Source organism: Pinus tabuliformis, chromosome 7 (assembly GCF_031772625.1).
Source record: "Pinus tabuliformis cultivar Carrire ecotype Pingquan chromosome 7, CPIR1, whole genome shotgun sequence".
NCBI classification, from domain to species: domain Eukaryota; kingdom Viridiplantae; phylum Streptophyta; class Pinopsida; order Pinales; family Pinaceae; genus Pinus; species Pinus tabuliformis.
The window spans coordinates 1,733,410,376-1,733,431,907 of record NC_142293.1 but is presented as its reverse complement, the minus strand read 5'-3'; the positions used below and the strand labels follow the sequence as shown (position 1 = coordinate 1,733,431,907).

Below are 21,532 nucleotides of genomic sequence, written 5' to 3'. Positions count from 1 at the left end.
TTCTACAAATCTTTGTTCTCCTTCCCAAGCTCTCTTTCTTTAAAATGCACATGAGATAATGAGCCTTTTCTTATTGTATGTTGCTCTTCCTTGCAGCAATTTGAGCCTTCTAGGGCAGCCTCTTTCTCTCCTATGTTCTCCTCAACTCCTTGTGAAAAGAATAACGAGAAAATAACCCTTCGTTTTCTTTTTTGTCTCTTCATAAGATGAGATACTTAACCCTAGTGATCTAAAGGTTGAGATTAAATCTCAATTCATTAAATCAATGGTGGAAATCAAGTCCCCCTCTTGACCCCTTTCTCATGTTGTACCCTTCACTTAAAACACTTCTAGGCATCTTTTTAATGTTAAGTACCTTGTGCACTTTTTCTCTCATAAAGTGACTTTTAAAACATAAAAGTCACTTTAATAATATAAAGTGCACTTTAGTGCTTTTCACATAGTCACTTTATAAGCCATGTGATTTTAATAAATTAAAATACATGGTACATATCTTATAAAAAGGTGACTTTGCTCCAAGACATTAATAAACTCTTAATGTCCCTTGACAAAAAAGATATTAAAGTGTCTCCTTAGGTTAAAAGGATAAATGCCTAGTAAACACTTCCTTAGTACCAATTTTCTCAACAATTTTCATAAAAACTAAATTATAAAAGTAAAATTTCAAAATGTACATATGTAATCATTATAAAAACTAGACTATAAAGATAAATTCTCAAAATTTGTACTAATAACCAATTCTAGAAATTTTTACATATAATAACCAAAATTAAACAAACTACCATTAAAATTGTAATTTTGTACTTATAATTCACATTTTTATGGTAATAAATTATAAACACAAAAAATAAATTCACTTGGTATATTGTAATCTCCATAAAAACCAAACAACAAATACATATCACACCATAATAACAATAAACTTTCTTTTTATTATTTATTAATTAAGAATATATCAAATTATTTTTATAACATAAATATTATTTTCTTCATTTTGAGGTCTTCATTGTTTATTGAATATTGAATATGTAAAACTTATATTAACAACTACTAACCATAATAAATAGTTACTAAAGCTCCATGGTTATCTGAATTTAATTAGATTTTCAAAAAATTATTATTCAATCAATTACTACGTATTGAATTATAATATTTATTTCTCACTAAATAGATAAGACACATTCAATAAAAGGTCCCTACTCAATTATAGTAATTATTCCTAATTAAATAAATCAGATTCACTCTCAATTGGACTCGTGAAAGACTCTCATCTAATGGATTGCCACCTGTTCAATTATGGTAATTGTCCCCCAAGTTAAATACGAAAATTGCATTCATTGATTTCATTCAATTTTCCTCAATTATGGTACTTGTTCCTAATAAAATAGGTAGATTGCATTCATTGATTTCATTCAATTTTCCTCAATTATGGTACTTGTTCCTAATAAAATAGGTAGACTGCATTCATTGATTTCGTCCAGTAATGATAAGTACACTATCATCAAAAGCCATTGAAAAACAACATGTTCTGTTGTTCCCAAAGACTAAGCCTGCATGCAATGGCCAACCAATATCCTCCTCGTCTCCTTTCCCAACTTAGCATTAACGTCAAAATCCACAAGGACTCTTGGCCTTTAAAATTTCTAGTGTGTAATCAATCGGCATACTGAACTTGAAAATCAATGCATTCTTTGCCAATACACTAATCAATTTCATTCTTCTAAGCAAGTTATTCCTTGCTTTTGTTCTCTGTTATTTGCAGTTTTCAACTCAGGTTGCCGAAGACTGTTCATTACCTCACTTTGTGAATCGCAATATTCTTGGAATCGACAGTTGCAAGGTCCAAACCTAACCTGCTCATTGAATTAGACATGAAATAAGTATTGGCATAGGTAGCATCCACATTTGATTTTAAAAAGCATTATTATTGAAAAGGTATCTGTGCACCCCACCATATGAAAACATTGTTATTGAAAAAGTATCTTTGAATTAGACATGAAATAAGTATTGGCATAGGTAGCATCCACATTTGATTTTAAAAAGCATTATTATTGAAAAGGTATCTGTGCACCCCACCATATGAAAACATTGTTATTGAAAAAGTATCTGTGCACAAAAATTAAGGAAAAAATAAATTCCATTGTCAAACTAGATCAAAAGCGAAAAGGGGAAGGAAAATAGGAAGACAATTAACTTATACTCTGAAATTTGAAACCAAGCTCAGTAATAAGAAATCAAAGCAATTCAACGCGTCTGTGAATATACACTATCTATGCTATCTGAAGAATTTTTACAGAGCATATTATAACTACAGTGACTAGCAATAAGCAGTGATCTTACAACCAGGACGGTTTTTTCAACAGCTTTCATCAGGATCGTACTAAATAAACCGGAGTATGTAGAAGAGGCATCGGTGCCATAGTAACATTCAAAACATTATTGCATTGTTAAATTAATTCGACATATGTTAATAGCCAAAAGATTGAATTGGATATTCCTGCAAGAACAAAAGACTACACAGTTTGACTGACATTAATGAACAAATAATAACTGGATAAAGTGCTCAATAAAGACAGAAAGATGCAACATTCAACCACCAAGAAGTTATCTTACAACCAGGACACATTTTTCAACTGCTCTCATCAGCATCGTAGTTAATAAACAGGAGTTTCTAGAAGATGTCCGGGTGCCATAGTAACGTTCAAAACAATATTGCATTGTTATCTCAAATTAATTCGACATATGTTCATAGCCAAAAATCAAACTAGATATTCGTGCAAGAGCAAATGACCACAATCTGACTGACCTTGATGAACAAATATGAACTGTATAGAGTGCCGACAAAGAAAAAAGGATGCAACATCCAACACCACAATATGATCAGGGAATATGAATTGAATCAGCTGGAAGCAATGTTGATAATATCGCCGAAATATCGGCGATATTCGGAAATATCGCGATATTTTCGGCGAGCCGAAATATCGCCGACAAAATATCGCGATATTTTGTCGGCGATATTTCGGCGAGCCGAAAATATCGCGATATTTCCGAATATGAAAATATCACGATATTTCCGAAATATCGCTGATATTTCGGAAAATATCGCGCGACGATCGAAAAAATCGCCCGGCGACAGGCAAAAATTTCTGAGCGGCCCATAAAAATCCGATTTTGGTTTTTTTCATATCATTTTCATTTCTGATTGCTGGAGAAGGAAGGGGAGAGCTATGTGGTTGCTGCCAAGGAGGGTTTGAGCGTTCCATAGCTATTATCGCCACCAACAACTAAGATTTCATTGATATAAGCTTCAAGAACAATGAGACAATTTCATTTCTTCCATTAACAGGTATGTTGACAATAAACTCCTATTTTAATGAATTTTTTGTTAGTTTTAGGATTGTTCTTGCTTGCCTATTTCCCTACAATCATTTTGTTTGATTTTTTTTCCAATTCAAAAGATTTTCATGCCCATGACCAAATGCAAGGGTTTTAAGTTTGCCTCCTTATCCCTCTCTCTTCCTCACTGTTTCACTTGCAGCTTCGAGAAACATTGTTTACAGTGGTATAATACATCTAAACAGTGGCCAGAAAACTAATTAACAGTCACCATAATATATTGAGAAATCATTTGCATTCATTTGTTAGTCACTGTTTAGCTTTTTTTTCATAAATTTTTAGGATTGACATGCTAGTTTCAGCATTTAATATGAATGATTTGGATCTCTGGTAATAAGTTAACAATGGTAAAATTTGGCTTCTAAAGTCTCTATAAATTAATGAAGAAATAAATCTAATTCATAAGGAACCTTGTCTGAAACACTGGTGTCATACAAGTGAATTTTGGAAGACTGTTTGTTGAATACCGAGGTCTGATAATGCACCTACAGCAGTGGTATAATTACGTAACAGTGATATAATAAGTAATATACAGTGACCTCATTTCCTTGGCATATCATTTGCATTGTTAGGCTCTTTCATTGCTTGGCATCTTTGGTTAAAGCGGCAATTATTGCATGATACAAGCTCACTGCCCTCTTAAGTCTGCTCTCTTTTTCATGCCCATTGCAAAATTGCAAATTTGCAAATAATGTAGCAAAAAAAGTTAAAACTGTTTTGTAAAATGATGTGGTTATTTGTAATTTTGTATTACTTATTAAGTTACTAATTCCAATTTTTTTTGGTGCCCTAGGTTTCCTTTTGAGTTAGCCCACTACAAAATACAAATATGCCAAAAGCCTTGGACCCATTTTGGGAGTATGGGAGCCCTGATGGTAGGACAAATCGTGCATATCTTACATGCAAATTGTGTGGGACCAGGATGACAGGTGGGATTACATGACTGAAATACCATCTTGCTAGACTCAGTGGACATGATGTCGGGGTTTGTACAGTTTCTAGTCCGGAGCTTATACAAAAAGCTCTTGAGGCAATTGATGAAAAGGACAAAAAGAAGGAAGAGGCAGAAAGAAACAAAGTTGAACGTGCAGGCAGATCTTTCGGGATATCCTCTCCTGATTTTGATGTTGGGGGTAGTGGCCCTAGTGGGAGGGGCTCCACAGCTGGCACACCATCACATGCTACTGCTAGTGCCACTACGAGGTCATCATTTTTTGTTCCACGAACAGGACCTGGAGCACAACCTGGCATAAAATCGCTTGTTAAAAAGAAGGAGAAGCAAGAAGCAGATAGAGTCATGGGGAGGTGTATTTTCTGGAGTGACTTACCTCTCAGCATCACCAAAACCAATCCATTTTGGCAACCAATGTGTGATGCTATTGCTGTTGTGGGCCCAGGGTACAAAAGTGCCACATATGAGGAGTTGCGAGGGCCAATTCTTCAAGCAAAAAAGCAGGACATCAACTCTAGATTGGTGGAGTTGAAAAAGACATGGGAAGTCACTGGATGCACAGTGATGTCTGATGGTTGGATAGATAGGAAGGGTAGGACCCTTCTAAATTTCTTGGTACATTGTCCTAAAGGTACCATGTTTATTAAATCGTTGGATGCATCAGAACATATCAAAGATGTAGCAACGATATGTGAGTTGTTAGATGGGTTCATTCGAGAGATTGGTGTGCAGAATGTGGTGCAAGTCATAACAGAAAATGCAGCTAATTATGTGTTTGCCGGCAAAATGCTTATGGAGAGGCATCCCACATTGTTCTGGACTCCGTGTGCAGCACATTGTCTCGATTTGTTGCTTGAGGATATGGGGAAACTCTTTCATCAAGGAAGCGGTTGATATGGCTAGGAGCATCCCCAAGTTTATTTATAACCATGCTTTTGTTCTTAGCCTCATGAGGAGGTTCACTAGAAACAAGGAGTTGCAGCATCCTGCCATCACACGTTTTGCCACAACCTTTATTACTCTTTAGTCTTTGCTTCGATGTCAGTTCGAGTTGAAGCAAATGTTTGTGTCTGATGATTGGCGTAATTGTAGATACAACATGAGACATGACGAGAAAGCCATTGCAAAAATGGTGTACTCTGAGACATTTTGGCATGGAGTAGAAGAAGCATGTGCAGTTAGCGAACCTATAGTAAAGGTTCTTAGATTGGTGGATGGAGAGAAGCCTGCAATGCCTTATTTGTATGAGAGCATGAATAGGGCCAAAGAGGCCATTCGTTCCTATTATGCAGACAAGGGTTCTGTTGGCCTTGATAGGCAGATGATGTTATGGGATGTGATCGATAGTCGGTGGACAGGGATGCTTCATCGACCCATTCATGCAACAGCACTCTTCCTCAACCCCGCATTTTCATACAAATGCAACTTTGATTTGATGGCGAAGTGATGGAAGGGCTCCATTCTTGTATTCAGAAGATGGTACCTGATCCTGAGCTTCATAGCAAAATCAATCGCGAGATATAGTCTTATCGGGATTGTGTTGGCCTATTTGGCTTTGATGATGCTATTAGGGAAAGGACCCTCTTCATGCCACGTAAGTGACAAGTCATCACTCATTAGAAATTAGAATTTTCAATTTAGAATTTCCTTACTTATAAATTTATAATTCTATTTTTTTAAAATTCAATTATGTAACTTTTATTTGAAAGTTTAATTATGTTTTAAGTTTTTGAATTTTTTATTTCATTATTTTGTTGTAGATATTTGGTGGCGAAGCTATGGTGCAAGGGCACCAAATTTGCAAAAATTGGCCATATGAATCTTGAGTCAAGCATGTAGCTCTTCAGGGTGTGAGCGCAATTGGAGTGTATTTGAGAAAATACACGCCAAAAAGCGCAACAGATATAACTTTGAGCTCAAGTCTTCAGTTGAGCAATTACACTTATTGTAATTTTTATTTTTTAATTTATGACCTTCAAGTGTCAAGAGTCAAGAGTCAAGACTCACTACTTTTTTTGACACTCTTACAGGTTGGAGTTCGCACGCCTCAACGATTTGGTGTATGTGCATTACAACATCCGACTTCGAGTGAGGCAAATAGAATCACCAATGAGTCCAGATGCCATTTCCTTAGACAATATTGATGTATTGTCTCCATGGAGGGTGGAGTCTGAGGAGCCCATATTGGAGGAGTCACCTTCATGGTTAGAGCCAGTGGCAGATGATCCATTAGAGCAGGGGCAGCAAGAGGAGGACTCGGAGTCAGAGGAGCAGCAGCACTTAAAGGAGGAGCAGGAGGAGGAGGAGGAGGACACTGCGGGAGCATCAGCATCAACACCATCTGCTATAGATATAGGAGAGCATAGCCCCATACCTAGCACTCATTATTTGACATTACGTGCAGAGGCAGGGTCAGGGCCTTCTACTACTAGGGGCAGGCCTGGCAAACAACCCATCATGTTTTCCCGTAAAAGGGGGAGAGGGCAGTGATTTCAGATAGATAGCTGCTAGTTTTATTTGTTATGCTACATATAGCTCATGATGATGAGATACTTTCATATATGTGATGTTATTTTGTATTGGTTCTCCACATTTGAGTCCTTGAATGGACAATTATCAGGGGTCAACAGGATTTGGTATCGCCTTTGATATATCATTTCTATTTGACATCATATATATCAGTGTTTTCTTCATATTTATGTGCCAATGTGTTTATTTCACGTTGTTATTGCTTTATATGTTTAAAAATCTGAAAAAAAATGAATATATTATGCATCTTTTATGCTTGCCGATATTGCCGATAAGATATTTTCTGGACCCTCGCCGATATTTTTCCGATACCGATATTATCAACACTGTGATAAGTGTTTGCAGAGGTTGTACAAGTTTTGGAGGTCACTGGCAAGGTGATGTAGAAATGTGGCAGAGTTATGGGCAGGGCAAGTATGATTTTCCTTAACTTAGAGCAACTTTGCTAGGATGATAACTAGCACATGTTGAGGATTTCAGCAACCTCCCTAGGTACCCACTCTATCCTTGTGATGATCATCCCTGGGTGCTTGTTCAATCCTAGCGATGATGCTTGTAGGTGAAAAATTTTGAATTGTGCGCGCACATAATTTACCATGAGCATTTCCTAGAGTATTTTCCCAAGGTTTTTGATGGAATAGAGTTGACTTGAGTTGGTCTTCATTCTAGAAGGTGATTAAGTCAAAGATAAGTCTCTCATTAAATGAAGATGATGGAGGATCAAATCAAGGTGCAAAATGCTGGAGTATGAACATGAGTGTTTGGCTCTCCATATCTGTGTGTGATTATTGCTTGATCACTTATGTCATGTCCCCATTTTTATTTTCCTCTATAGTATAGCCAGGGTGGCCAAGTCATGGGAGCAGGTTTATGTCATCAGGGGTTCCGAGGGAGTTTTGAGGGGTTTTTACGGAATCCGATATTCACTTGGCATATCCTATCATCCGCACAATTTGTCGTTCGTTTTATTGCATTCCGACAACTTTTGGAAAACGAAGTTATTATTGAGCCTAACTTAATTAATTTCGCTTGAGGTGGCATTCTGAGAGAAATATTTGATGGAATACGTCAGTGTAATAGCTCATTGGAACCAGAACAAGAAGATCTACAAGATGGGATGCTGAGAAGTTACTTTCAGTGGTCGGAGAGTATGGTGGGAGATTTACCATTTTCCCTGATTAAAAATGGCTTTAATTAGCCATTTAATTAAGGGAAAATAATTAATTGGAGGAAAAAGGCCAAAAGTGACTTAAATGAAATAAAATAAAACTAAAAGTAGATCAAGTCAATGGAGGAGCTTCTAGAATAATAATAAAATAATAAAATAAGATGCTTCTATATGCTTGGAGATTTATCCATCAAATCTATAAAAGAGGAAGAGGAGATCATTTGGAGACATCTCAGATTTGAGCATTTGTCTTTGGTGTGGAATGGAGAATTCAGTTCACTACCATCGTAGCCCCAAGCCTGAAACCCTTGGGAGATTCAGCGAGAGTGGGTGAGTACCCAACTCTTCCCTCGGTGAATTCATCCAGAATTCACAAGAGAGCCTAGTAGTTGCATTCTAGTTCAGTTTTGGAGGACCATTGCAACATTAGAGTGGATCCTTATGGCATGTTTCTCATCTCAGCTATATGGGTTGTATTAGCACACGAACCCCAGTTTATCTAATATAATAAAGATGATAATTTTTTGTTCATTGTGTTATTGGATTGCAGTCCTCTATTTGCCATATTTTACATGACAATCTTATGTTAAATGAATGAATTTTTTATGTATTAAATTTTGTTGAGTTAAATTCTGAGAAATCTCCAATTTTTTGCATTTGGGACATTACAACTTCATATATCTTATGTATATGAGGAAGTTTCATGTTGGAGAGGTTGGTTCCTTTGAGAGTGAGAGATATTGTAGAGCATTAACAACCAATGGTTGAGGAGTGATATAGCTATAGAAATTCATGAGCACATGGATTTTATTATCAAGCAACTTTTCTTGAGTACAACTGGGTGCCAAACTGGCTCACCCAATAGAGAAATCAATCTGGAAGTAATACCTCTTTGGAAGAATATATTTTGAAAGTCTGCTCCACGAAACTCTACAACACCTCTTTGAGGCTTAACGTCAGCCCTCCTAGCCTTTGTGTCAGCTTGAAACCCTCCGTGTTAGCCCTCTGATGCTCTACGCAGCCTCTTTGGCCCTCTACGTCACTTCTGCAACCTCTTCTTCACACACACAGGTCCTCTGGCCCTCTGCGCAGTCACTACTGGCCTCTACGTGGCTCCTTCTGGCTCTACGTCTACCTCTGTGCCTCTGCGTTGGTCTTTTGACACTATCTTTGCCTCTCTGTTATGCGCTCACTGCATTGCGCTGCAACTCTGATCACTAGTTTGATTTCTCTTAGCAAACTCCGCTCTAGAAAATTGAAGTGATTGATCACTCTAGTGTATCTCCAACTGACCCTCAAGCCTCCTCTTATACTTTTTCTGTTGCGTCTTCAACGGCCGAGATTACATCTCTAATCAACGACTAAGATTAGATTTGGCTTGATCCATGTCATTTAGAACCTTCTAACCCAGTTTTATATTAATACCCATTAATATTTTTAGTTTCTTAAGTTTAGACTTAGGAACCCATTAAAAATATTAATTATTTTGATATCTCCTTCACCGGGCAAAATTTCCCCAAACCATTTCTGGGCCTTGGAGATCTCATGTGCTTTAGCCTCTCCACAAATTATCATGGCTAGAGCACATCCGATGCTACCCCAAATCAACACTCCTTAGCGAGGAATGTGCTCTAGTAATATTCCACCACTGAGCATCACATTGATCATCTGACAACGGTACCTGTGGTGATGTTTGGTTTCGCTGCCCAACATCCTCTGCACTGCTGCATCCTATATTGTTGCCCATGGCTCTACCACTGCGACTGCTACATTTGTACAACAACTCCTCTGCATCTGTGCTGTTGCTGGTCCTTCCTCCCAACTCTGCATCTGCACTACAACCCTCTCTCCTCATGCTGCATCGTGCTGCCTATAACACTACCACTGCTACTGCTGCACTGCAACTCATTTACTGAGACGATGGCAATTGATCTACCCAACTACTGACATCCTTGTCATGCTAGAAACTCTCCTGATGCTGAAGCTCTCTCTGCCGCTATCCTGTGCTCCCTCTACTGCCTCAGTGTTGTTGCAGCAAGCTCTGTGCCTCTCGCACCGTTGCAAACACCTATGTGCCTTCCTGCACTGCTACAACCTCCTCTGTGCCTCTCACATTGCTGCAACCCTCTTTGCATTGCCAGGGACTACTGCACTCTAGCATTCTTTGCCGCTCCATCCGCATCCGCTTCTATCGACATCCTCCATCATGCTATTGTCACTTCGGGGCTCTTGTAGATGGATATGATCCAAGAGTTTTTGTACCTCAAGGATCTTGTCCCTCCTCTGCTGTAGTCCTCTTGACTATAGCTTGATGTCACCCCACCTCTTCTCTAGAGGTACATGTGCACTCATGGCACAATTGTCATCATCCTCTACCTCCTTTTCTGCCTTAGCTGGCGCTGCCTTGGAGTCAGATGCCTCTCCCTTATTCTTCTTCCTAGGACACTAGGTTGCATAATGGCCCAACTCCCCACAGTTGAAGCACTTAATCTTGGAGAGGTCCTTTTTCTTCCTCTTCCCTTGCTGCCCCGCAGATGCCAGAGCCGCATCCTCTTCCTCGCCTTTCTTGACTCGGACTCCTTTACCGCTACTTCCTGCCTTGGTCAGCCATCTGATCTCTTCTTGGCATTGAGTTGCCCACAATTCTTCCCATCCTGGAAGATTCGCTCTGCCCAAAATGCTTTGGACGAATGTCTCCCACTCCTCGGAGACTGTGTTCAGGGCGGTCCTCACCATTAACTCCTAATCCGGCATGGCCCCTATGGAAGTCAGTGGGTCCCGAATCTCCTGCAACCTGTTGAGGAAGTGATCTATCTGCTCCCCCTTTTGCATCTGATACAATCGCGGTTGATTCTCCAGTAGCATCTTCCTTTGCACGGAAGTGCCTTGATACAATGTCGTCAAGGTGTCCCGCATCTCCTTTGCCATATTCTTCTTGGCAATATGCTGAACTACATGATCTTTGACCCCATCAAGGATTATGCACTTTGCCTTGGCCATCGCATCCTCATACTTTTCGTTATCAGTTGGGTCGACTGGGATAGCCACGGTTCTCAAGGCAAAGGCCTTGATGTGATGTCTATCTAGAGCAGAGGGTTTCATGCTGACGCAGAGGTCAAGAGGGCTGACGCTGAGCCTCAGAGAGGTGCTGGAGAGAGTTTCGTGGAGCAGACTTTCAGAATATCTGCTTCCGAAGAGAGGTATTACTGCCAGATTGATTTCTCTATCGGGTGAGCCAATTTGGCACCCAGTTGTACTCAAGAAAAGCTGCTTAATAATAAAACCCTCAAAACTGTTGCACCAGTTTTCCCAAGTTGGGTTTTTCCGGGGACGATTGTCCAAAAATAACGGTGTCCCTTGTGTGTTTGTCTATTTCTTTCAGTTGATGATCTGTAGATGGTTGAGACTGCATTGTGTTTATTTCAGTATTTATATGGTTAAATAACTTGTTCAGTAATTAAACAAGTAGGAGAAATAAACCAGATAGTGCAGGAAAATTTCTAACGGGTTAGACTTAGAAATTTCAACATGGTATCAGAGCGTTGCAGATCACAGGAGAGCTGAAGGCACCAGCTGAATCGGAGAATTTGCAGTAAAAACAGTGGTCCCAAGTGATAGAAGTTTTTCCTGAGAAGAATGTTGATTTGGGGTAGCATCGGATGTGCTCTAGCCATGAAAATTGGTGGAGAGGCTAAAGCACATGAGATCTCCAAGGCCCAAAAATGGTTTGGACAGATTGTACCCGATTTGGAAGATATTAAAATAATTAATATTTTTAATGGAGTTCCTAAGTCTAAACTTAGGAAAAATAAAATATTAATGGGTATTAATATAAAACTGGGTGAGAAGGTTCCAAAAGTCATGGATCAAGCCAAATCTAATCTTAGTCATTGATTAGAGATTTAATCTTGACCATTGATGGACCAACGAGAAAAGTATAAGAAGAGGCTTGAGGGTCAGTTGGAGAATACACTAGAGTGATCAATCATTCCATTCTCTAGAGCGGGGTTTGCTAAGAGAGATAGAATCAGTGATCAACAATGAGGGGCAATGAATACATAGTAGAGAGGCAGAGTTGGTACCAGAGAGACAGCGCAGAGCCGAGAGAGGTTGACACAGACGCAATTGGGTGGTATGCAGAGGCAGCTAGGAGCTGCGCAGGGCTAGGAGAAGCCAACGTGTGTGACGCATAGGGTCTAAGGGTTAACGTAGAAGCTCCAAAAGCTGACGCAGAGGCTAGTAGAGCTGACGCAGGGCCAAGAGGCAGCGCTAGGAGGATTTCATGGGATAGACTGGGAGCTGGTGAGCCGAGTAGGGTGACACAGTCCCTATCAGAGTGACCCATAGCAGTGGGCGTTGCAATTGTTGCTATGGGATCGTTCATCCGGTGATTAATCAGTCGGAATATCTATCTCTGAGGAGAGGTACTACTGTCGAGCGCATTCTCTGTTGGGTGAGCCATTTCTGGCACCCTAGTTGTATTCTGAAAACTGCATAATAATAAAACCCTCTAAATAGCTGCACCGGTTTTCCCGCATTGGGTTTTTTTGGGGACATTGGTCCAAAAATAACGGTTTCACTTATGTGCTTGTTTCTTTCAATTGATGATCTGTAGATGTTGATATTGTACTTGTGTTTATTTTCAGTATTTACATGGTAAATAACTTGTTAAGTAATTAAACAAGTAGGAAGAAATAAACGAGATAGTAGAAGAAGAATTTCTAACGGGTTAAACTTAGAAATTCCAACACAGAAAGCAGCAAAGAAGGGGTGATGTAGAGGGCCTGAATCATCAGTTCAAGCCAAAGAAGGGGCCAGTGCAAAAGAAGTGAGAGGCAGAAGAGGCTCATGAAGAGCCACGTCATCCTACTCAGCCAAGTAGGAGTGACGCAGTTGGCTAGTGGAGTGATTCAGCCACTACCGGGATTGCGCAGAGCCTAGAGGCTCAATTCTTCAGTTGTTGGGGCATAGGAAGCTGTGGGCAGATTGTGGAGTGTGAAGCTAGTGGGGTGTTGTTGCTATCGAGGCAAAACAGTACCTAACGGGACAGAACCAAGGTAGAGGGAGTCGCTACCTAGGTAGATTTCTAGCCAAGAAATCTAGATCAGTGTTGCAGAAGCAAAGGAGATCAGAGAGGTACGATTCGACTGTTGGCAGAAGGATTTCCAAGAGGGAAATCAAGACTCAAATGGAGTCTAGAGGAGAACTTCCAGGAGGGAAGTAGAGGCTCAGAGGGAGTCGAAGAGAGAACTTCCAAGAGGGAAGTAGTGACTCAGAGGAGTCGAAAAGAAGAGCAGAGGTGGCCATGAACGGACTGAGGGATCAGCACAAGCTGGACGGGGCATCCAACTTTGTCATTTGGAAGGCCAGGATTGTGAAAATTCTATCACTGCAGCAACTAATTTACTTTTCCTACTTATTTCACCATAAGTTATTCATGAAATTACTTCAATAAACATTAAAATAAATATTGTTGCAGATATCACACTGTAATACAGAAACAAACATATGCACAAGAATTAACACATTGACACAGTTATTTTGGACTAATGTCCCCGAAAAAACCCAATGTGGGAAAACCGGTGCAGCAAGGGAGGATTTTATTATTCAACAATTTTCTAGTACAAAAGGGTGCCAAGCTAGCTTACCCACAGATAGACGAATTCTCCAGCACTTCTTCTGAACCCTTCATCAGCGCTACTGACCTCTACGTGACCTGAAACCCTCTATGTCAGCCTGTTGAGACTTTGTGCAGCGTCTCTAGCCTTCTGTGCCACTCCAACAGCTTCTACGTGGATGACGCAGGCCCTGCTCGCCTCTGCGCAGTCCTTGCTACCTTTGGGTGGCTCCCTCTGGCCCTGCGTCTGCCTTTTCTACCTCTGTGCTGATCTCCTGTCTCTTTGTTTCGTACTTGTTGCCTCCTTACTGCTCTCCAGACCACTGGTTCAATTTCTCAACTAACCCCACCCCAGAAATTGAACTGACTGCTCTCCCTCAATGTGTTCTCCGAGTGCCCCTCAAGCCTCCTCTTATACTTTTCTCGTTGACAAATCAACGGCCAAGATTAAGTCGGCTAAGATTAGATCTGGCTTGATCCATGACTTTTGGACCATTCTAACACAGTTTTATATTAATTCTCATTAATATTTTATTTTCCCTAAGTGTAGACTTAGGGATTACATTAAAAATATTAGTTATTTTAATATCTCCCAAACTATTTAGAATCTGCCCAAACCCTTTCTGGGTATTGGAGATCTCACGTACCTTAGCCTCTCCACCAAGTTTCGTGGCAAGAGCACATCTGATGCTACCCCAAATCAACAAGGATCCTGTCTGTTCTAGATAGACATCACATCAAGGTCTTCGCCTTGAGAACCATGGCTATCCCAGTCGACCCAACTGATAACTAAAAGTATGAGGATGCGATGGCCAAGGCAAAGTGCATAATCCTTGATGGGGTCAAGGATCATGTAGTTCAGCATATTGCCAAGAAGAATATGGCAAAGGAGATGCGGGACACCTTGATGACATTGTATCAAGGCACTTTCGTGCAAAGGAAGATGCTACTGGAGAATCAACCGCGGTTGTATCAGATGCAAAAGGGGGAGCAGATAGATCACTTCCTCAACAGGTTGCAGGAGATTCGGGACCAACTGACTTCCATAGGGGCCACGCCAGATTAGGAGTTAATGGTGAGGACCGCCCTGAACACAGTCTCCGAGGAGTGGGAGACATTCGTCCAAAGCATTTTGGGCAGAGCGAATCTTCCAGGATGGGAAGAATAGTGGGCAACTCAATGCCAAGAAGAGATCAGACGGCTGACCAAGGCAGGAAGTAGCGGCAAAGGAGTCCGAGTCAAGAAAGGCGAGGAAGAGGATGCGGCCCTGGCATCTGCAGGGCAGCAAGGGAAGAGGAAGAAAAAGGACCTCTCCAAGATTAAGTGCTTCAACTGTGGGGAGTTGGGCCATTATGCAACCTAGTGTCCTAGGAAGAAGAATAAGGGAGAGGCATCTGACTCCAAGGCAGCACCAGCTAAGGCAGAAAAGGAGGTAGAGGATGATGACAATTGTGCCATGAGTGCACATATACCTCTAGAGAAGAGGTGGGGTGACATCAAGCTGTAGTCAAGAGGACTACAGCAGATGAGGGACAAGATCCTTGAGGTACCCAAACTCTTGGATCATATCCATCTATAGGAGCCCCGAAGTGACAATAGCAGGATGGAGGATGTCGATATAAGCAGATGCGGATGGAGCGGCAGAGAATGCTAGAGTGCAGTAGTCCCTGGCAATGCAAAGAGGGTTGCAGCAGTGTGAGAGGCACAGAGGAGGTTGTAGCAGTCCAGGAAGGCACAGAGGTGTTTGCAACGGTGCGAGAGGCACAAAGTTTGCTGCAACAGCACTGAGGCAGCAAAGGGAGCACAGGATAGCGACAGAGGGAGCTTCAGCATCAGGAGAGTTTCTAGCATGACAAGGATGTCAGTAGTTGGGTAGATCAATTGCCATCGTCTCAGTAAATGAGATGCAGTGCAACAGTAGCAGTGGTAGTGTTATAGGCAGCACGATGCAGCATGAGGAGAGAGGGTTGTAGTGCAGATGCAGAGTTGGGAGGAAGGACCAGCAGCGGCACAGATGCAGAGGAGTTGTTGTACAAATGTAGCAGTGGCAGTGGTAGAGCCATGGGCAACAATACAGGATGCAGCAGTGCAGAGGATGTTGGGCAGCAAAACCAAACATCACCACAGGTACCGGTGTCAGATGATCAAGGTGATGCTCAGTGGTGGAATATTACTAGAGCACATTCCTCGCTAAGGAGTGTTGATTTGGGGTAGCATCGGATGTGCTCTAGCCATGATAATTTGTGGAGAGGCTAAAGCATATGAGATCTCCAAGGCCCAGAAATGGTTTGGGGAAATTTTGCCTGGTGAAGGAGATATTAAAATAATTAATATTTTTAATGGGTTCCTAAGTCTAAACTTAAGAAAATAAAAATATTAATCGGTATTAATATAAAACTGGGTTAGAAGCCTCTAAATGACATGGATCAAGCCAAATCTAATCTTAGCCGTTGATTAGAGACGTAATCTCGGCCGTTGAAGACGCAACAGAAAAAGTATAAGAGGAGGCTTGAGGGTCAGTGGGAGATACACTAGAGTGATCAGTCATTTCGATTTTCTAGAGCAGAGTTTGCTAAGAGAAACCAAAGTAGTGATCAGAGTTGCGGCGCAAGGCAGTGAGTGCATAACAGAGAGGCAAAGATAGTGTCGAAAGACCAACGCAGAGGCAGAGAGGTAGACGCAGAGCCAGAAGGAGCCACGCAGAGGCCAGCAGTGACTGCGCAGAGGGCCAGAGGACCTGTGTGTGTGACGAAGAGGTTGCAGAAGTGACGCAGAGGTCCAAAGAGGCTGCATAGAGCATCAGAGGGCTAACACGGAGGGTTTCAAGCTGACACAGGCTAGGAGGGCTGACGTTAAGCCTCAAAGAGGTGTTGTAGAGAGTTTCGTGGAGCAGAGTTTCAAAATATATTCTTCCAAAGAGAGGTATTACTGCCAAATCGATTTCTCTGTTGGGTGAGTCAGTTTGGCACCCAGTTGTACTCAAGAAAAGCTGCTTAATAATAAAACCCTCAGAATTGTTGCACCACTTTTCCCAAGTTGGGTTTTTCCAAGGTCGATTGTCCAAAAATAACGGTGTCCCTTGTATGTTTGTCTATTTCTTTCAGTTGATTATTTGTAGATGGTTGAGACTACATTGTGTTTATTTCAGTATTTATATGGTTAAATAACTCGTTCAGTAATTAAACAAGTAGGAGAAATAAACCAGATAGTGCAGGAAAATTTCTAACGGTTAGACTTAGAAATTTCAACATATTCATTATATTATCTTTTGGGCTATTGGTTTCGGACTTGGGTATATCTTTGTTGCTATATAAATAGACCGAAGGTCTGAAAAGGTGTCCTCACGTTTGCGGACTTCCTGAACAGTATACGACCCCTCTTTAGAGAATTAACCATACTAAGTTCAGGGTTCATTTTAGCAAGATTTTAGTCATAATTTTAGTGGAAATCACCTCCAAAAAAACCGAATTGAATCACTTGTCCACGACTCAAACCTGAAAGAAAATATAGGTCTGAAATTTCTCTTATTTATTTTAGATCTCAAGCCTTCAAGGCTCAAACTAGAGGTAGATCTTGAACAGTGGATCTAGCAACTAAAATCATCAAATGACGGTGTTTCACAACCCCTCTTTAGGCCTTGCATAGTCTGGAGTAGACCGCAACCTCTATTCACTAAAATTAATCAATTTGAAGGGTTACAACAAGGGAAAAGTAAGACCTCTACCCTCTTGGGCTCACAACGTCGAATAGAGCATAATGCTCTTTAATCAAACAAGGCCGCAACTTTGAGGTTACATTCAAATCATTTGAGGTTTAGTGTAGGCATGTTTTAGGTCTGTTGTAACCATGGTCTTTAAGTCTTAGTATTGAACTAAGCTTTAGGTTTGTATTAAGGCATCAAGCATAGGTCTACGGTTAGGGCACACATCTTGACAGTGTAAAGGGACTAGAACAGATCCAAATCCTAGCGGCCTATAGTGTTATCTTTCAGCACACTTATTGAACGGCAACGAAGTTAAGGTTTACCATTAATCACCTTCGACTATCAATATATGACAGTGATTCTCACCGCAATCTCATTATGTATTAGTGAACTTCAAGGAGTAAATGCACTAAGACAATCATTGACTTCAAATCTTGTTGTGATTGCAGACATCACTAATTACACATCTGTGAGTATCCATGTTCAATTATTGAAGCCTCAATTTACCTACAGTATTGAAAATTATAGTGGGTGTTAGTAACATTAACAAAATAACCTTTCACAGTGTTTGAGATCATAGACAACATCAATTAATAAGACATGGTACATGATGAATTTTTTATCAGTGACTCTCTACAATAGTAATGACAATCTTGGCATGATAGTGTTGACTCGAATTTGAATGCTACAGTGGCCTTATTAACATTGATACTTAATAGAAGTCTAGCTCATTGACATGAGACATGGACAGTAGTGTATGCCTTATGATCAGCGATTGAAGTGATAAAGACATATGCTAGTAGCTCTCCATGGGTAATGTTTGAGAGCATTAGAAGCAAGTCATAGGGATGATCTGAGGCATCTTAGATTGTGTCGTCATCAGATACTTGTGTTCAGTACTTGCAGTTGTACAAGCAATTTGGTACAGTGGTAGTTGGTAGCCAACTTTGTGAGCTCATGAACACTTATCTATTCATAAGCAGTGCAATGGTTCAATAGCGATGTACAGTGGCCTATGACACGCAGTGATGTCTATTGGTCAGTGGTAATAGTTTGTACAGCAATGAGCAGTGGTCAAATTGTGTAGTTGCCAATCAAGGTTCAATGTGCAATGTAGTACAGTGACCAGTTTGAGCAGCATTGTGCAGTGATCAACTTGGATAGTATTGTACACTGATCAGTGGCTACCAGGATTTGACAGGGTATAAAAAGCAGCAGTATCTCTTTATAGCATTCTTATATTGATTCAGAGCACATGGGGATCTAGTCTGAAAATTGTGAAACGTGATCTGTTGGTTCACTAGCAGGTGATTGGAGTCACCATCAGGTCATGGCCTGAGAACACTTCAAGGTAGCAGGGTGGTGCTAGGGCAGGTCATAGCTTGCACAAGGCGTTGGAGCGTCCTATCAGTTGGGGCTAATAAATCACAGGGCGACGAAGCATCTTTCTGACAGTAGCTAGTAAACAAAGTGTTCGAGCACTCATCAGGTTGTGGCCTAACATCTAGGGGGTTGGGGCGTCCTTCCAATTGTAGCAAGTTTATAGGGTGTAGAAGCATCCTACAGGTTGTAGCCTGTAAATCAAGGGGTTGGAGCCTCCTTTAGTTGTAGCTAAAAACTTGATGTAATTACTTTTCTTTTAAAGAGGAGGAGAACACAAAGTGTTCGATGGATTTTGCCCCGGAGGGGGTTTTCACCTAAAAATCTTGTGTCCACTGGCTTTATCTTTCTGCATTGTTGTATGGTTTTGTTTATTGCATTTGGTATTTGATATTGAATAAAAATAATATTGCTGAAAATTAACTAATACTCATGAAAAAGATTAAAAAGTGCTAATTGCTAAGAAATATTGATTCACCCCCCTCTCAGTATTTCCAACAATTGCGATCAGAGCAAGTTTCTTCAGTAGCAACTTAACAAATATAAGGTAGATCTCAGAGAGGAGATGAGAAAAGAAAAGAAGCAAGCCACCAAACATTTGAAGAAGCCAAAGGAAGTTCTTGGTATTGAAATTCTTTCAGAACCTATTACAGCTGACGAAGAGAAACAAGTTGGTCCAATTCCTCTGATCAATGAATTGGGTTTTATATTTTGGAAAGATAGATGGAAATTTGTTTGAAAGCTATTGGATATAATGTATGGGATTTTGTTGTTTCTAGAGACGTCTCTAATGATAAATCAAGAAAATACAATTCCAAAGCCATGAGTGTTATCTTAAGCACGCTACCAGATACTATGAAATCCAATATAGGATGATGTTCATCTACCAAACATCTTTGGGAGAGAATCCAAAATCTTCATGCAGGACAAGAAAAAGATGATAATGATCATGCTTCAAGACAAGCAAACTCTCATATGGAAGATTCTGACAATGAGGAAGAAGACGAAAAAGAAAAAGTATTAATCAAGAACACAGAAGAAAATTGCAAGCTCAAGGAAGAAGTCGATCAAAAGCAACAAGAACTTGATATAGCCATTGCAGAGATTAATAGGCTTAAGAAACAAGTGCAGGAAGAAAAAATGGAAGAGAAAGACCTAGAAAGCAAATTAAAAGAATCTAGTCAGAGGCATGTAATTAAGGTTGATGAAATGCAAAAAGAATTGGATACAGTTGTTGCAGAAATAGATAGACTCAGGAAAGAAAAAGAGAAGCGGACACAATAGATACAGGTCCTTAACAAAGAAGTAGAGAAGACCACTCTTCTAAAACTACAGGTAGAAGAAGCAAAAGAGAGAAGAAGATTATTGAGAGACAGATTTCAGGAAGACATTGCTCAAAAGCAAGGAGAACTTGATGCATCTCTTAATGAAATCAACAAGGTCAAGGATTGGCAAAAGGAACACTTACAAGGTATGAACAAGACAGATCAAGAATTACCCAGTTGAAGATAAAGGCAGAAAAAGCACGTAAGGCTCCATTTGATGAAGGCACAAGTTCGAAGACTAATGTGAACACTGGTCAAGATGAAGACCCGAAGAAGCTTAAGGATGAAGCTAAAGCCATCAAGGACAAACAACAAAACACTACAACAGTACCTCCGAATAAGAATGAAGATAACTCATCTTGGTACGCTCGTTCATTTAATGATTATTGTTTTAAATGTACTAACTGTGGACATATGGCTAGGGATAGTGAAGTTGTTGACAGGAACAATTATCAAAGACCACTGCGTCCGAAGAAGAATGAATTCAGAAAATCATCCAAACAAGATAACTCATCCAGGTATGCATGTTCATTTAATGGTTATTGTTTTCATGTACTAACAATGGACATATGGTTGGGGATTATGAAGTCTTCGACAGGTACAATTATCATCCGCAAAACCCCAGAAGCAAGTTTGCAGGATCACGAGACAGGTTCCACGATGATTTTGTCAGTATAAAGTACATACCAGATGGGCAAATCATTGAATGCATCAAATGGCATAACTATGGCCATATAGATTGCGATTGCAAATCCCAGATAGAATCTTCTATGGATGACATTGAATGTTTTAAATGTCATAATTATGGGCACATAGCTTGAGAGTGAAGGTACAACCACAACATTGGATGTTATAAATGTCATAACTATGGACACATAGATCGAGATTACAGGTATGAGAAAGTTTGGAGAAGAAAACAAGTACAGGAAGATCAAGCAAATAAAAAGGTCTCAATACTCATGCTTTCAGGTTTCATAAATACAAAAGGTCAAGATGAAGCAACAAATACATTGGATGACGACACGAGTCAAGAAAGTCTAGCTAAAGAGCTGAGGACCCCAACTTATTGACTCCCTAAATTTTGAAGAGGGGAAGTCTATGCAGCAGTTTGTGGCACATTTTGAAGACAAGTCTACAGTTGACAGATAGGCAGCATGGGCAGAATCATAGCTTCAAAACAAGATAAGACAAGTCCATAGCAAGTTCAGGGAGAGTAGATTACAAGTCCATAATTGTCGAGCATTAAAAGAGTCATCAGAGTCGACAGTTGGTCAATAGTGCAGAATTGCAAGAAGCTCACGGAAAATTGATCCATATTCAACAGCGACAATCCATAACAGGGAGAGACAGGCCTTTGCAGTAAGTATTGAGGAAAGCACTTCAAAGAAGAAAAGTACTTTTCAGGAAGACAAAAGAAGGCTTCTCGTTAGGGGGAGCACAAGCATATTCCAGGTCCACAAAA

General features: G+C 40.3%; 1 protein-coding gene across 1 annotated transcript in view; it reads right to left on the bottom strand.

Annotated features, from left to right (window-relative positions):
* Positions 1-1,315: 1,315 nt before the first annotated feature.
* The window catches only part of TRM9 (RNA-binding (RRM/RBD/RNP motifs) family protein), a 308,840-nt gene continuing 288,623 nt past the window's right edge, over positions 1,316-21,532 (bottom strand). Inside the window, exon 8 of the mRNA XM_089460440.1 lies at positions 1,316-1,853. Within this exon, the coding sequence (XP_089316566.1) occupies positions 1,713-1,853 (141 nt within the window). The 3' untranslated portion in view covers positions 1,316-1,712. The remainder of the gene's footprint in view (positions 1,854-21,532) is intronic.